Source organism: Mauremys reevesii, linkage group 4 (assembly GCF_016161935.1).
Source record: "Mauremys reevesii isolate NIE-2019 linkage group 4, ASM1616193v1, whole genome shotgun sequence".
NCBI lineage: Eukaryota > Metazoa > Chordata > Testudines > Geoemydidae > Mauremys > Mauremys reevesii.
This window is the reverse complement of record NC_052626.1, coordinates 71,548,321-71,565,998: the sequence shown is the minus strand read 5'-3', so window position 1 is coordinate 71,565,998 and position 17,678 is coordinate 71,548,321. Positions and strand designations below refer to the sequence as shown.

The 17,678-nt window shown below is 44.9% G+C and overlaps 1 protein-coding gene across 7 annotated transcripts in view; it reads right to left on the bottom strand.

Moving 5' to 3' along the window:
• Positions 1-17,678, bottom strand: part of MYBPC3 (myosin binding protein C3) — a 107,205-nt gene that overhangs the window by 69,406 nt on the left and 20,121 nt on the right. For 6 of the 7 annotated variants that reach the window (XR_005597653.1, XM_039535133.1, XM_039535128.1 and 3 more), the window contains 8 exons: positions 17,076-17,132; positions 16,410-16,412; positions 10,207-10,230; positions 9,327-9,490; positions 8,335-8,467; positions 8,043-8,045; positions 7,102-7,226; positions 5,995-6,100 (listed from right to left, as the gene is read on the bottom strand). Coding sequence is in view for 6 of the 7 variants with exons in the window: in XM_039535133.1 (XP_039391067.1) it covers positions 5,995-6,100; positions 7,102-7,226; positions 8,043-8,045; positions 8,335-8,467; positions 9,327-9,490; positions 10,207-10,230; positions 16,410-16,412; positions 17,076-17,132 (615 nt within the window). In the remaining variant the exon portion in view is untranslated. The remainder of the gene's footprint in view (positions 1-5,994; positions 6,101-7,101; positions 7,227-8,042; positions 8,046-8,334; positions 8,468-9,326; positions 9,491-10,206; positions 10,231-16,409; positions 16,413-17,075; positions 17,133-17,678) is intronic. The other variant, XM_039535129.1, reaches the window with a different exon arrangement.

Sequence of the window (17,678 nt, the reverse complement as noted above, 5' to 3'; positions counted from 1 at the left end):
TATTTATCCCTCTAGTTGACAAAAGGGGCATTTACTGAGTCTCTGAAGTGGTGAAAAAATACATTAAAATGTTAGATATTGTATTCCTAACTGCTTGAACTCAGATACTGTGTATTTGGGAGATCTCTGTCTCAGAGGTGGGAAAACTATGGGCCACATCCAGCATGCGGGACCCTCCTGTCCAGCCCCTGAGCTCCTGTCCCAGGAGGCTCACCTCCGACCCCTCCCCTGCTGTTCCCTCTCCCCCGCAGCCTCAGCTCGACCCGCTACCAGCGCAATGCTCTGGGCGGCAGGGCTGCTGCATGGTGGCATGGCTGGCTCCAGCTGGGTGATGTGGCTGCCTGTCCTGGTGCTCTAGGTGGCTCAGCTCTAGTGCCGCCAGCCACCAGTGCTCCAGGCAGTGCGGCAGGGAGCGGGGGGGGTTTGGACAGAGGGCAGGGGAGTTCAGGGGAGTGATCAGGGGGCAGGGGTGTGGATAGGGGTCAGGGTGGTCAGAGGGCGGGGAACAGGGGAGTTGAATGGGGGCAGGGGATCCCAGGAGCCAGTCAGGAAGGAGCAGGGGTTCGATGGGGCGACGGAGGGTCCGGGGGCTGTCAGGAGACAGGGAACGGGAGGGGGTGTTGGATGGGGCAGGAGTCCTGGGAGGCCATCAGGGGACAGGGAGTTGGGTGTGTGTGGATGGGGCAGGAGTCCAGGAGAGGTGTCAATGGGCGAGAAGCAGAAGGGGTTGGATGGGGGTAGGGCCGGGCCAGGCCAGGCCTGGTTTCTTTGGGGAGGCACAGCCTCCCCTAACTGGCCCTCCATTCAATTTTGGAAACTGGATGCGGCCCTCAGGCCAAAAAGTTTGCCCGCCCTTGCTCTATCTGACTGCTTACTCCCTATTAGGCAAAGACAGCTGCACCTTTGCCCTTCTCTGATAAAATGCACATTCCACAGATATCAACTCTGTGTGGTGGGTCTGTTTTGAGGAGTGGTTATGAAGCACAGGATCAGAGAGTAGCAATTGCATGGTATTCTGGGAGAGACAGAGATCAGTGCCCCCCATGCCTTGTCATCTGTAAGTGGACACTGCACAACAATGTGTGTGCACGCGTATGTATTTTTAACAGAGTAATGCATACACTGTAGCCAGCTGTGGGGTGGGGGTCTATTTAAATTCTCAGTTCTTTCCTTGGAGAGGGCAGATGGAAGATAGCACTCTCCAGGAATGACATGGGCATTGTGAAAAATGCTGACAGCCTTGTGCCTGCAGCTGTTAACAAGAATGAGAGGATTCCATCTGAAAAAGAAACTAAGTGAGGACAACATGTAAGAACTGGTATGTCAGAATTGCCCAGTGTCTTCCTCAAGCATGATTAGCATCCCAGTTTCCTATAAACCAAAATGCTGAACATGCTGGGCTCCCTAGACGGAATGCCCCTCATCCCAATCTCACAAACCTAATTTGCATAATGATTGACTCTGCATGGTCAAGAGAATAGGTGCATTATTTTTTATTATTTGTATTATTCCAACACGCAGGAGCCCCAGTCATAGACCAGGACCCCATTGTGCTAGGCGTACAAACCCAGAACAAAAAGAAAGTCCCTGTCTTAAAGAGTGGACGATCTAAGTATAAGACAAGAGACAACAGAGGGATGCAGACATATGGACGGGGAGCAGACGGAAACAATGAGACAGTGCTGGTCAGCATTATCAGCAGTTGTCTCAGCACATCAGCAGCCTAACAGTTGTCAAGTTTTTTTGTAGGCTTCACAGCAGAGGAGAGTTTTGAGGAGAGACTTCAAGGAAGATAACAAATTAGATTTGCTGATATCATGGGGAGTTTCTCCCGAGTGCGAGGGGCAGCATGGGAGAAGCACAAAGGTGCTTGTTTGAACATTTAACAGGTGGGCAAGGAAGCCTGGCTTCATTGGCTAATCAGAGGTGGGCATCAACTTTTCAATACTGAATGAGAGATGAGAGGTAGAGTGAGGATAACTCTTAAAAGACCATGAAAGTGAAGACAAGTAAAGTACGTTTGATACCATAGAGAAGAACCCAGTGGACGGATTCAAAGAGAGGGGTGATGTCATCAAAGTTACGGGCTGGGAGAATGATCTTTGCAACAGCACTTGGAATGGATATGTTCAGGGCAAGATTGCATTTGTCAAGCCCAGAGAAAAGGCTGTTGCAGACACAAAATGATGAGAACTTGGCTGAGAGTTTTAGCTGGGTGGAGGACAGGGAAGGTGGTATCTTAGATATCTTAGTCAGGAAGAATAATCAAAACTTAGACATAGACTGGTTGTGATGACCTAAAGAGGGGTCTGAGTCGAAGACGACATTCAGGTTATGGGCCTGAATGACAGGTCAGATGCTGGTGTTGTCCACCGTAGATATGTGTTCACTTCGAGCTGGCAGTGTGATTCCCAGCTTGAGAAGACATGCTTGTGCTAGCTCTGATCAAGCTAGTGCGCTCAAAATAGAATCTAGCTGCGAAAGTGCACGTGGCTGCAGGAGGGGCTAGCCATGCCAAGTACATACCTAGCATCTCTTGACAGGCGCACACGTGAGGCAGCTAGCCATTTGCACTGCCGCAGCTACATTCTATTTTTAGTGTGCTAGCACAATCAGCACTAGTGTGAATATGTCTCGTCAAGCTAGGTATCACACCCCCAGTTTGGAGTAATTGATAAAGGAAGTTGCGGGGAGGATTTAGGGAGGAGGGTTAGACTCTCTCTGTTTTAGCCATGATGAACTTGAGCTGATGGCTAGAGAACCATGAGGAGATATCAGAGAGACAGGCTGAGATTTTATTTTGAACAGAAGGAGATGGGTCTGAAGTAGAGTGTATATCTGAGAATCATCTGTATAGAGATGGCAGTTGAATTTGGGTTTGTAGATGAGGCTACTCAGAAATAAAATGTATAGGGAGAAAAGAAAGGGACCAAGGGCAGAGCCCTGAGGAACCCCCACAGAAAGTTGGAGGTGGGGGGGGGGTTGAGGAGGATCTTCTGAAGGACATGCTGAAGGAGCAGTTAGAGAGGTAGGAGGAGAACTACAAGAGGACAGCGTCACAGAAGCCAAGGGAGGGGACAAGATTTCAAGAACAGCATGGGTGACAGTGTCAAAGAAGCTGACAGCTCAAAATGGATGTGGACGGGGTATTAGTTCTGACTTTTGGCTATGAAAGAGGTCATTAGACACTTCTGTGAGATCATTTTCGGTTGAGTGGAAGGGATGCCAGATAGGAGAGGGTCTAGGACAGAACTGGAGGAGAGGCATTCCGGAAAGCAATTGTAAATAGCATGTTCAGTGAGCTTTAAGATAAAAGAGAAAAGGGAGATGGGGCAGTAATTGAAGAGGAAAGTGGGGACAAGGGTGGGTTATTTTAAGATTGGAGAGAATAAAGCATGTTTGTATGGTTAGGGGGAAGAGCCAGAATAGAGTGGGAGGTTAAGGAGAAGAGTAAGGTAGGGGATGAGAGTGAGCACCTGGGAGAGATCAAGAAATGGGATGGGGCTACTGGGCCAGAGGAATGGGTTAGAGGAGGAGAGCAGATGAGAAATTTCTGCATTTGTAAATGGGGAGAAGGAGAGAGTTGTAGGGGAGGAAGGGAAGGTGAGGGAAAGAGGAAGGTCACATCATATTTTGTCAATTTTCTCTCTGTGCAGAGAGAGAAGTGGAAACAGGAAGAGGGGAGAGTTTGAGGAGTGAGTCAAAGATGGTGAAAAGGCAGCTAGGATTGTAGGCATGAGTCAATTAAGTTGGAGAAGTAGCGTTTAGTCATGAAGATGTTAGAATTGAAGAAGAGAATGAATTTCTAATGGAGGAAGTCAGCCTGATCACAGGTTTTCCACCAGAGTTGCTCTGCAGTGCTAGAGCAGGAGGGGAGGAAAAGAATGTTGGGGGTGAGCCAGTGCTGGGTTTGGTAGGGTGGATCTCTTGTAATGGGAGAGAAGGACTAAAGACTCCAGGGTGGAGAAGAGCAATGCATGGAGAGAATCAATAACCAAATTGATGGAAGAGAGGACAGGGAGGAGAGGGCTGAGCAGATGAGAAGTCATCAGTTCTGATCAATTGGAAGTCACAGAAAGGCCGAGTCACAGGATGTGAGTTGGGGGGCTGCTGGGTGAGGATGAAAGAGACCAGGTGATGGCCAGAGTGAGGGAACTCAGCAACAGAGAGATCAGAGAGAGAGCAGTGCTTGATGAAGACCAAGTCAAGTGAATGGTCCTTCTGGTGAGTGGGAAAATTGAACCAGGGGTGCAGGTCAAATGAAAATATGAGGCTGATGAAATGTGGAGTTAAGGGGTTGGATGGGTCGTCAACATGGAAGATGAAGTCTCCAAGGATGAGTGGTGGAGATTGTGAAGAGAGAAAGAGAGTGCCAGGAGTCAAAATCAGAGGACGGCTGATTGGGAGGAGTTGTGCAGAGGGACGATGACGACAACAACAAGGAAGAGGAGAGGAGAGGAAAGGCTTTTGTCCTGAGGAATGCTGACTTCTCATTTGAGAGTCCCTTCCCCTTTTGACAGTATCTGCTTCCTTGAAGGTACTTTCCTTTGCCTTGGAGACCACTCCTTGCTCCCCTCAGAGTTCCTGTCCATGACACCATGAGCTGTTACTACTTCTCTGAGGGTTCCTGGCACATTCCCTAAATATGGTGTTATGCCGCTTTTTCTAGTCTGCCCTAGTTTGAGTTAGACTCAGAATCAACCACCAATAATGGTTTCTAAGGGCCAGAATCTGTATCTCTGTGCTACACATCTGTGCAGGAGATGCCAGCATCCCAGGTCTTGTGCTCTGTGAGCATTTGGGTGCCACAGACAATCCAGAGAGGACATAGATAGGCGGCTATGAAATGGGGACTTAGCCCCCTTCTGCACTAGCTGGCCACCTAGGGCTGGTGCTGGGGGACATATGCTTACACCTCCCAAAAGGAAATGTAGAAGCCACTTCTTAATGCTTGTTATAGAGCCCTCAAAGGCATTGTGCTTCCTTGTGCTCTGTGTAGGGAGAAAACCTCCAACCACTGGCAATACCATAGACACCAACTTTCTGGGCGCCGGTGGGTGCCTGCGCCCCGCATCCCTTTCCCCGCCCCAGTCCTGCCCCGACTCCATCCCATCCCTGCCCCTGACCCCGCTCCCATTCCAGCCCCATCCCCAAAGTCCCTGCCCCCTCCTTGCCCCTATTGGATCCCTTCCCCAAATCCCTGCTCCGGTCCCGCCTTTTCCCCCAGCACGCCAAGTTCCCCCTCCTCCCTCCCTGCTCCACAAATCAGCTGTGTCACAGCGCAAGCGCTGGGAGGGATGGGGGAGAAGCAGGACGCGGCGGCCTGCACAGGGGAGGAGGCGGAGGTAAGCTGGAGCAGGGGGGTGGAGCAGGGCCACAGGGAAGTGCCGGTGGGTGCTGAGCACCCACCAATTTTTTTCCATGGGTGCTCCAGCCCGGAGCACCCACGGAGTCGGCGCCTATGGGCAATAGTGCTTCTGAACCCATCTAACAAGAAGAGCAGAAGATGCCATTAAGTCCATTAGAATCTTGTCATGCAGATCTAATGAACCTGTGCAACACTTAGACCCTAAAGTAATAGGCATTATAGAAAACTCCAAAACAAGTATATCGATAGAAAGCTAGAATTATAGAGCGAGAAATTCTGGACACATCATAAATTATTCCTTACATCTGTTTTTTTTTATCACTTTATGATCTGTTCTGGCCCCTCTCCTTCTCCTCCTTGCCCTGTTAGGCGGGCAGATGGGGTATTCTCAGTTGCTCTCTTTCTCGCCCTGAAGGCATGCGGGAGTGGGGTTCCACCCTGTCCACCTCCTCACTGCTTCAGGGACAGGCCCTAGCTGCTCATCTTGAGGACCCCATTAGCTAATTTAATAGAATTTCTTTGTTAGAGACCTTGACAATATAACCATACTAATGGTGTCAGCCCTAGAGTGCCCCACAGAGGAGTGTGCACCAGGTGTTGTTGTTTTTTTCTTACGTTCCCCTTACCATTTCACAGCAGCCCCTTCCTCAGACACTTCACACTCGAACTCCACTCTCTCTCCAACCATCACCACCTGGTCCTCCAATGGGTGGCTGATCAGGATTGGAGGCTCTGGAAATGAACAAGCCTGTTTTAAACAGGGTTTGGATAATAGAACACAAAGAGTACTAAGATCCCTATAACTTCATTTGCATCTCAGTGGGGGAAAGGGACAGGATCTGAGGTAAGACATTTTTCATTCTACAGTAACTAGGGAGCAGTGAACTAATCCCATCCATTCCAAAGTACCCACCAATGCACACCATATGGCAGCATACAATTTCCTATGCCAGTTTCACACCATTAATTTTATCTAGTGACTCCTCTGTTCTTACATTATGGGACAGAGTAAAAATGAGGGATTAATCATTTCTCATTTATACTCTGAATAATCCTAATTCAGAGATGTTAAAAACCTGGCCCATTTGACATATTTGTGCAGTCTGTGTAACATATTTAGCTTATACACAAGCTAAGCTTTATTTGTAAAGTAAATTTCTAGTCCTCTTTGTTGCAAATACAGTCTTCTAAATGTGAACCAAGTGTAACCTGCCCCTCCCCCCACAATTTCATGGGGTGTTAATTCTTAAGTCTAAAGATAACACTTGCAGTGTGAGCATTGACTATTTCATTGTTGATCATTTTTGCAGGTAGGCTGGGGAAGGGGTTGGGACTGTAATTTTATTTTAAAAAGCCTGAATTAATGTCAATGCAGAAACAGTTCCAGATAGAAAAGGCTCATAGTGTGCATCTGGTCCTAACCCGCTATGACCAAAACTGAGCACAATGCTTTGCAGAAATAGCCTAATATCTGATATGTCATAAAGTTTGTTTTGTCTCCCTTTTAGGATATATTCAGGTGTTATGTTAGCTTGTAACTTTCTGCTGCACAGATTATCTGTCTTCATTTAACTGTGAAGAAAAATGCCTTGTTGTTCAGTAAAGAATAGTCTCTGTTTCTGTTGTTAAGAATGTCCTTTTATGTGAGATTAACTAGTCTCGGAGTAGAGAAGCAGGATATAACAATAAATGGTATTAGAGTGGATCTGCTTCTCTTGCTGGCAGTTACTCACCTTTTACAAATAGTTCTGTGAAGCTTTTCTCCTCATCAACCACACACTGATATGCTGCATCATCAGCTAGGGAGCAGTGATTGATAGTCAGGATCCTCTTATTCCCAACAGCCTCAAAAATATATCTGAAGAAACGCAAACAGAATCTAAGTGTAATTCTCACCAAGTCTGTACCTTAGCCAGCCACCCTGTTCTGGTGCATGCGAGAAGGGAGGGAAGACCTGGGTGAGAGGAGTGGGAAGGACTTTGGCCCAACCACCCTGTCCTGGCAAAGGGGAGAGGAAGACTGAGTGTTATCCACTTCTAGAATGCTAGTGAGAGATGGGGGGACACAGAGAAATATTTACACCACCAAGAGATAGTTAAGCAAGGTGTGATGGGGTATACAAACCTCACACTGAGCAGCAAGGGGTTAAGGAACCATTCTGAGCTCAGACAGCCCCACCCTACCTCACCTGTAGCAAATACACCATTTGGAGGAGTAATTAAAAGGCAGGGGAGCAGCTCGTGGCAGGACCAGCTCCAGGCACCAGCGAAGGAAGCAGGTGCTCGGGGCGGCCAATACAAAGGGGCGGCACTCTGTCTGGTATTGGGGCGGCACCTCCGGGTCTTCGGCAGGAATTTGGCGGTGGGTCCCTCAGTCCTCTCTTCCTTTTTGAGCTGTCACTGAAGTGCCACCAAAGAGGAAGAGAGGGAGTGAAGGACTCGCTGCCGAATTGCCACCGAAGAATGAAGCAGCGCGATTGAGCTGCTGTTGATTGGGTTGGTTTTATTGCCTCACTATAAGCCCCCACTTATGTCTCAACAGAACTTCAGCACAAAGTCACTTCAGCTGTAGCTGATGTCCTGTTACATCTAAATAGGTCCCATATCACAAGAAGGACAATCTCACTGGATCTTAAATAAATTCAGAAACAGCAAGATATAACCTGAGGACTTACTTGCTAAGTGGGCAGATGGCAGTGTTCAATTCCATGTGCAGAGAGTGAGCATGGGGGGAGGGAGAAAAAAGAAACAGTGATGAGAACTGCAAACTGAATATCATTTCACATGTTAACTGGCACTGCACTCACAACGACACACCCTTAGTCTTCCTCCATCTTTCCCTTTCCCTTCTGATATCCCTCCTTCTTTCTTTATTGTCTTCCCTTCCTGAAGATGGCTCAGTATCTACAATTGTTCAAGGCCGTAACACTCTCCAGGCTGGATTTCCCAGTCTCTCTTCTAATTTACCTGCCGCTCACTTGGATCTCCTGTCCATTCTTCAACCATTTCACTTCAGCATCTGGGTTGGCAAGTTCAACCATTAACTTGATCTTCTGTCCTTTGTCCACTTGGTAAGCAGGATCCAGTTTCTGGAGGAATGCTGAGATGAAGAACCGTTACAAAAAGGAGATTTTAATATTTTTTCTTTGCCAGGTTTCCTTTCTTTGCAGCCTAATCTAGAGGAAAGGCAATCAGGAAAGGAAAGGAGGTTTTTATCACCTTTCCTATTGGTTTATCTTTGTAATCCTTGCTCTGTTCTTTCCATATCTGCCATCACCCTCTTCTACCTTTCTTTCCTGAATGCCTTATGCTTCACCTTCCATCCTTTTCTATGATTCTGTGGCCTGATCTAGACTAGGATGATGTTAGCTAACATGCTAATTAGCATGTTCTAAATCTAGTATAGATAAGGCAGTGTGTAATTTAACCAATTTAGCACATGTTGAGTTAAAGCCTAAATTTCTCACTAGGCTTTCCCTCGATAATGTATTAAAGGCAGTGTGCCTTGTCTACACTAGACTTTTAAAATGTTAGCTAACATCCCACTTTTAAATTCTAGTCTAAACAAGACCCATTAAATCACATAAACCATGGTGTCTGGGGTGTAGCTGAGAAGTCCTTGTTTTCTGAGGAAAATAAAATTGACCACTCCTTTTAAAGGAACCACTGCTGGCTAAGGCACAGAACAGAGTGTTATCATAATACCGGGGAAAATCTAGCAAAATGAGGAAGGTATGTAATCTCCAATAGTCACAGTGAGGTAGTTCAGAAGACCTGGTGAAGGTCTTCTCTTTGGGAACAGGCATCTCAAGTATAAAAGACCATAGAAAAAGTTGGAAGAACTAGTTAAATCATGTTCCTCTCCCCCATTCACCTGTATCAACTAATGCTGATATTGGAAACACCCATGACCAGTAAGATAAGAACAGATATTTTAGGAAGAAATACAGCTCTCCAACCTGTACTTTTCTTCTCCTCCTTTTTTATGCGTTTGAGGCGTTTCAGCATCCCCCGTAGGTCTGTGATACCATACTGGAAAGCAATTTTCTCATACTCAGAAGGAGGAGCTCTCCGCAGGATGTCCCAGACATCAACATCAGGTTGTGATTCAGTTTTTGGTTCACTTTTACCAGGGGGGAGTAGAACATTAGAATGACACACTAGAAAGAACTTCAAAAAAAGCCATAAGCTTGGCAAGCTATGCATTGCTTAAGGGAAGCCATTCCTGCATTAGATGTCAGCAGTCTAGCTTTATTATTACAAAAATGCCTAGAGACCGTAAACAAAAGCAGGGCCTAAGTATGGTAGATGTTGTACATATGCATATTAAGAGACAGTTCCTGCGCTGAAGAGCTTATAGTCTATCTAGGCAAGACAAAGTATTATCCCCATTTTAAAAATGGGGAACTGAGGCACAGAGATGAGTTTCCTAAGATCAACCATGAAATCTGTGGCAGAGCCAGGAAATGAGCCCAGATCTTCTGAGACCCAAGCTCATGTCTGTAAGATAAGGACTCACCTCTTATCTCCCAGGATTCCCTCTCTTTATCAAAGTGAGGCCTGGTTCATCTTTAAAAGGGAAGATCGGTTTTGTGATGGGAAGGGTTGTCTATAATCAGTTCTTAGAATTAAAAGACACTTAAATTGGCAGGTTCTGGCTAGCAAAACACTATTTACAATGGGCCACTCAGCTTATGGATTGCCCAAAGTGCTGGTGATTATGGGAGAGTTAACTTGTGGTACAGTAGGACCCAAATGAGAAGCAGGCTGACCTGCTGTGTGAAAAACATTATGCTCCTGTCATAGAATATATTATTTGAAGATTGATTAAAAACTTACCGATTTACTGAGCGCAAGAAGCTGCTGGACTCGAGAGCGATGCAGAGAAGCATTTGGAAAAGCATGCAGCATCCCCATGGGCAGGAAAGAGGGCAACATGTGTTAATACAACAGAGCCATCATCATCTCCACCATTAGCAGAAAAAGCCTGCATTTCAGCAGCAGGGAGATGGATATATTGCACTGAAATATACTCAAGAAGAAATGCATTTTTCTAGTGAAATCAGCCTCATTCCCAAATTCTGTAGAGTTCCATCTTGCAGTCTATATTGCAGATGTAAATACCACAATTTATTCATGCTACTGGTAGATGGCCTCATAGGGCAAAGTAAGGCTGTTTACGTCATTATCCTCATTCCAAAAATGGACTTTCTGCCTGATTTCTTTCAATGGATTTCTCACAAAACACAGGGTATGGTGAATTCCTCTGAAGGATGAGAGAGGTATGACAAGAGATACAGGCTCCAGAATCCTGGAGGGAAAATCTGGACGTCTTAGAACTCCTTGTAGGTGGAGCTCATTTCTGATATCACCAGGATCAAGCAGATTCCAGTGCAGCAGAATGTACGCATGTAATAAGGCTGTGTTCAGTAATGAATCCCAACCCCAACCCCCCAATCACACACAAGCTACATAGCAGGCAGTGAAGGGAAACTTAGAGGACTCTTTAGTTTTGTTTTCATGTATATGATACACTGTGAATGCCTACAGAGAAGGAACATCTTCCATTAATCTCTGTGAGGAATGTCACTGCATGAAAGGAGTATGGAGGGTTAGTGGGGTTAGTCTTGGCAGCAGATTTAACGAGGCAGTTCTAATATTTTTCTTAGGAAGGTGTTTGTAACAGGATTTCTACTATTATTATAGGGCCGCAATCAAGTGTCAGGGTTTCCAGTATCTATATCCAGCTTGGAACTTGCACTTCAATCATTCTGAGCTGAAACTTGGCATGTGAAGTCTTATACTTAGAGAATTATTCTTTAAGATGGTTTAATACTCTCTATTACTGGGATTGACTGGTTGGATCTCAGGCCAGTATTCTATTACAAATACAGGCCACAGTGGAGGTGTTTCCTCACTAGAGCATATCTACATCCTCCAGAAACTCAGCCAGCTCCCTCCCCACTACATATCCCCACTGGTTTCTTTGTGTCTAGTAAACGATTTGTATTTTGCCTAGCAATGTAAAATTAAAAATTGTGCCCTGCCAACCAAAAGAACAGGCCATTTACCAGATGATATGTTGAAAGATCTTAGACTAAGCACTCTGGGCTAGCTTGCTCTTGATAATGTGAACAAGCGCAACGTTTATAATACTGTCTAAATACATGTTTCCTAGTTATAAATGTGAGGTCTGCATTGGAGCAATTATGCTCTGTTGAGGAAACAGTGGCTCAAAAATAAGTAAAGAATCCTAGAATGTAAAAAATCCCTATTAAGTCAAATCAAGTTTCTCTCTCCAGCTAACATGTATGCACTGTCCACCTGAAAGTTTAAGGTAGGATTGTTCATACTTTGTCTAGGTTATTTTTAAATGCAAATAAGTCTTCCACTTTGGAGATTGTTCCCCAACCAAATACATCTCACTTTTAAGATAATTTCTCTAATATTCAACTTAAATTTTCCATTGCTCAGTTTCATCCCATTATTTCTAGTTATACTCGGTTGGAGCACCTGAAACAACTCCTCTCCATTCCTGGTGTTTATATCCCTCTATAAATTATAGAGAATTATTTTATCCATCTTAGTCATTGTGTAGCCAAGCTATATATATTTATTTTGTAATATTGCCTCATTCATGTAAACCATATAATCACCTATGGACTGGACTTCATGCCTATGGGAAGTTGGTAGAGGTGCTTTCTTAAATTATAACTCATTTTAAAAATCTTTGGGGCAAAAGCTATTGACCAAATTTTCTGTTAGCATAACTGATCAAAACTCCCCTTGAAGTAAATGGCACTGCACCTATTTACAGAAGCAGAGAATTTGGCCAATTGTCTCCCTCTCTGTTTTGTACCTGGTCATGGAAACTGATGTTGCATAAATAATTACTGAAACAAAACTTCCAGAGCACTTGTAAGGACTAATGAGATCTTGCTGTGGGTCCTGCAAGACTTACCTTTAAGTAGTTGGTATTATATATACAATCAAAATATTTAACTGAATAAAAATCATGCTTCAAGAATCCCTAACTGTGTTAAGCCCACCCTAAACCCATGCTTATGTGAACAAAAATGCAGGAGACCTGAATGTTCCCCAAAGTGCAGTCTCAGCCTTGTTTGTAAATACCAAGTGTTTTCTAGCTTTCCAGAGCATGGACTGGCTTGTAAATTGCCACTACATAATAAAAAAGATATTTTACAGCCAAGAATCACCATTTAAATAGTGTAGAATTGAGCACTTAGAAGCAGGAAATTCCTGTTCATAACCTGTCAGAATTAATATCCCTGTCTCCTCCAGTAAGTTCCGGGCTTCATGTTTCCCCATTTCTAATGCTCACTGTCACCACTTTAATTTTATTAAAACATTCTCTTAGTTCCAGTAAGGATTTGTACTATTCACAGAAATAGACTGACCTCTCCCACCCAGCTGGAGTAACACCCTCCGAGGCTAAGCATTTCAGGGAGGGGAGTGCTCTTAATGTGATGACTTTGGGCTCCTTAGGTTTCTCATGCCCTAGAGTAATTCTCCCTGATGTTGAGGGTCTTAGCTGCAGGGATCACCTCATAGGTTGACTGTGCACTTGAGGACATTAAGATGAAGCTCAGTGAACCTGTTGTAAACAGTACAGGCAGCTGATATTTTTTTAAGCCTGTGAGGATGTTAAAAATAGTTTTGTATATCCCAGAGATGGTTCCTTCCTATCCTGTTACCCTGGGTTGCTTGGACCCTGTCAGCTGTCATCTCTTTCAAGGTCTCTTCACTATCCTGTTCAATAGTACTGTGAAAACTCTTCCCTTCCCCTTCCCCGTGACCTCTCTGTGGCCTATGGCACCTGTGTGTCAACACCAGCTAATTAAATTACAGTGGCCAGAAAATACAACTCCTGCACAATATTAAATGACGTTTTCTCCACGACAGTGAATATGTGCACCATCTGGGCAAAGTAACATTTGATGATGGGTAAGGTGGAACAAAAGTAGAAGATGATGGCAGAGGTGTCATTCCTGCATTCTGCCTCCCTGCAGCATTTGAGAGTTAAACATGTTTGTTTCTCTAGTTGTGTTTTCAAAGGAGCACATATTCACCCCATAAAGAGGCTTGGTGCCTTTCAGGAGTCATTAATGCAGTGTAAAAATGCAGTGATAGTTAAAAGCATCATTTCCTGAGTCATGGTTTTTAGTTTAATATTAATCATAAGTAACTAACCCAAAGGGTCAAAATCATGAAATTATTGCTGGAGATTACTGGCAATTATTCTCAATTAAAAAAAAATATTGTGTCTACTTGCTGATCACTAATATTGACCATGAAAGCAGAAGGAAGGCTCCATTAGAGGTGTTCTTAACTCCTGCACTTCCCTCATCTCCCAGCTGGTTTCACTTTAGGGAATGGTACAGAGCAATGTTTCTCAATTTTCCAGACTGGCAAACCTTATTTGAAGTAAAAATGTTTATGACGCCGTTCATTTATTCTAAAATAAGAGTTAAAAATCCATACAACTGCTACCAAAACTACTGCATTTGACCTCACAAACTCTGAAGGCTTTGGCCACTCTCAAGTTTCTCTGGAATTTTTATTGTCTTTGCTTTAGAATTGTAATAACATTTTCAGTGCCTTGCTCCCCCCATGATTGCTTTATCTGACCCCTCTGGAGGTCATCATGACCCACCAGTTGAGAAAAAACTGGTATAGAGGTAATGGCTCTGGATAGTTCAATTACTGTAGTTCCAGCCTCTTCCAGCAGGCTCCACCTATGTAGGAGTGCTGTCTATGATGGAATTATGAGGGCAGAGTCCCTATCTAGTTGGCACAGTAGTATGTGGTATATCTGAAAATAAATGAGGCCCATGAGGCAGAAATTTAAAGACCGCAAGTTCAATCCTGTATTACTAAGAGTTTTGCTACTTGCTTTCTACTGGATCTTAAGCTACATAAACACAGTTCCATTCTGTTATAAATGGAGCCAAAACACGTGAGCAGAGACTAAGGCTAGAATCAAGAACAGAGAGTTGGCTAAATAGCTCATTGAGGAAAACTTTAAAGAATTAACTACATATAACTTGGCAAAAAAAAGCAACTCAGGAACATCTGTCAATAATAATTTGAAGATTTTAAATATTGAGAGAGAAGAATAGTGCGTTGTGATCCTAAGGAATATATCTAGTAGCAATGACATGAAGATGAGCAAAGGAAACTTTAGTTGTAAAGAAAGGGGACATTTTATAATAGTGAGATCTACCAGACTGAAATAATTTCCTATGGAAAGTGGTGGAAGCTCCATCACTTGACGTATCTTGCCAAGTGGAAGAGAGTCTCCATCTGGTCGGAGCAGCACCATCAGTCTCTGATGCTCACCTCAGTGCCATTTATACTGGACTACCTCCTCCATCTTAAGCAACAAGCACTGTCCATGTCATTGATAAGGGTTCACTTGGCCGCCATTTCTGCCTTCCATCCGGGCACAGACGGCTACTCAGTCTTTGTGAACCTGATGGTTTCCTTAAAGGTCTCAACAGACTATCCCAGCTTGGGACCTTAATCTAGTCTTTCCAGACTTACAGGTCCACCATTTGAGCCACTGGCGACATGCTCCCTGCTTTATCTCTCATATAAGATGGCGTTTCTGGTGGCGATAACCTCAGCTAGGAGGGTGTCGGAGCTCAGGGCCCTTACATCGGAGCCCCCTTACACTGTATTCCATAAGGATAAGGTTCAACGCAGCCCTCACCCAGCTTTTCTCCCTAAAGTTGTCTCCCAGTTTCACATCAACCAGGACATCTTCCTCCTAGTATTCTATCCTAAGCTGCATTCCAGCGGTAGGTAGCAGAAGCTTCACTCATTGGATGTCTGCAGGGCGCTAGCCTTCTATATTGAGAGAACGAAGCTGTTCTGAAAGTCCGTCCAGTTATTCGTGGCGCTATCCAATACAATGAAAGGCCTCCCTGTCTCATTGCAATGTATCTTGTTGTGGATCACGTCATGCATTCAGGAGTGTTACAGCTTGGCGAAGGTTCCCGCTCCGCCGATCACCACACACTCCACCAGTGCTCAGGCCTCCTCAGCAGCATGCCTGGCACAGGTCCCCACACAGGAAATCTACAGAGCAGCAACGTAGTCCTCCATACACACTTTCACTACGCACTGTGCGATCACTTAACAGGCCAGAGACAACACGGCCTTTGGAAGAGCAGTGCTCCAATCAGTGGATGACTCCGACCCCACCTCCTGAACTTTGGCTTGTGAGTCACCTGATTGGAATGGACATGAACAAACACTCAAAGAAGAAAAAACGGCACTCACCTTCTCATAACTGTTGCTATTCGAGATGTGTTGTTCATGTCCATTCCAATACCCACCCTCCTACCCCTCTGTCGGTGCAGCTGGCAAGAAGGAAATGTGGGGGTGGATGGTCGGCAGGGCCCTACATTGGGTGCCATGAAGGCACAACTCCAGTGGGCACCCAGGCCAACCCTACAGAGACTGCTAAGAGAAAAATCTTCCGGCTGGCATGCACACGTACCACACACACCTGATTGGAATGGACATGAACAACACATCTCGCAGAACAACAGTTACGAGAAGGTGAGTAACCATTTTTTGTGGGGAACAATCCTGCACTGACTTCTAAATTAGGTGAATGGACTAACTGTGATCAAAGAGGTCTTTTCCATCTCTAATTTCTGTGCAAATGAGTTAGTCCAAGATTTCAGTTCTATATTCCTATTAAGAGAATCTGGAAAATGAAGCCTAATTTTAAAGTGCCTTTAAAAGAAAAGGGTGGTTGAAACATAAAAGAAGTGTAGGAGAGGACATGGATTGAATCTCCCCCATCATTACTTCCAACTGCACTAATTGTTTAAAAGCATTTCTGGATTGGAAATCAGTAGGTGATACCCTCCTCCAAGTTGTCGGGGTTTAGGGAATTTGCCATGTTCCACATGTGACAGAAGGGGAGTCTCATGCATTATTCAAACCACATGAACCTTTTATTCAGTCTGTCTCATGCATTTTATAATGAGATGAAATAGAAATCTTACTCTCTGTCTTAGACAACAGAATCCGAAGTAGTGTGTCCAGATTGAGATGGCAGGATAAAAGAGTGAAGCACAGGTAGGCAGATCAGAGGAAGGCAGTGAGGAATGAGAAAGGGAGGAGATGTCATAAAATAAAATGGGGGGGGGGAATGGAAGCCAAGAAGAAGAATCAGAATTGGAAAAGTCACAATTGTTTATTATAAACAGATTTCTGATTTCCCCAACTCTCCAGTCCCAGTGACAACTCAGGAGAATAGAAAGCTCCAGACAAACACAACATCCCAAAGGCAGCTGTTCCAGTCCTTACATTTTTCCAGCAGAAGGTGCTGTAGAAAGCTTACAGCTACTCCAGTCCCAGTCTCTACATCTGTATTTTCACAAATAAAAGAGGTGTGTTTTTTACAAATTATCCCTCTCTGTTGTAAAAGACACCTTTTTTACTGGTGAAGACACAGTCTAGAGATGCAGTAAGAAATGGTGAAGTATTGCTGTCTGTGGAGAGTTCACAAATCTACCAGTCCCAGTTTCTCCATACTAGATGAACTTTAGGGTTTGCTGAGGGAATTATGAATTGGGGGAACTTTAACCAGCTTTAGGTTTAATGTCTTCCAGGGCTGTTGTGCAAAAGCTGGTTAGTTTATTGGTCTGAGACTGCAGATTTTCACTCACCTCTTTTTCAATAAGGCACTAAAATCCAGCTCTGCACCGTCTTCGTGTCCCTCTGCACTGTACAGTAACAGAAAAATATAATAGTGTCACAAGGAGATGGGGAATGAATTGGCCAGAATTTTCTCATAAGCATAAGATGTATCATTGGAAGGAGATAGTTTCACAATGACTCTAGAATGTTCATTGGTATTGCAGCCATTTTCTTTTAGCAATCTGGAGATTTTCCTCTCTTCCTATTTGTATATAGATTTAAGAAGTGCACTTACTGAGCCTGAATTTCTCCTGCTCGACTTACAGAGGAAATCATACACCAGGGGTCGGCAACCTATGGCATGCGTGCCAAAGGTGGCACACAAGCCGATTTTTGTTGGCACGGGGGCAGGCTGAGCCGCTCAGCCCGTCGCCACTCTGGGGTTCCTGCTGCTGGCCCCTTGCCAGCCGGGGTCCCACCGCCAGGCCCACTCAGCACCCGCTGCTGGCCTGGGGGAAGGAACCCCAGGCTGGCAGTGGGCTGAGATCCCGGCTGGCAGGAGTCCACTGCCGAAACCCCAAAGTGGGGGCGGGCTGACCTGCTCAGCCCACTGCCGAAACCCCAGAGCTGGG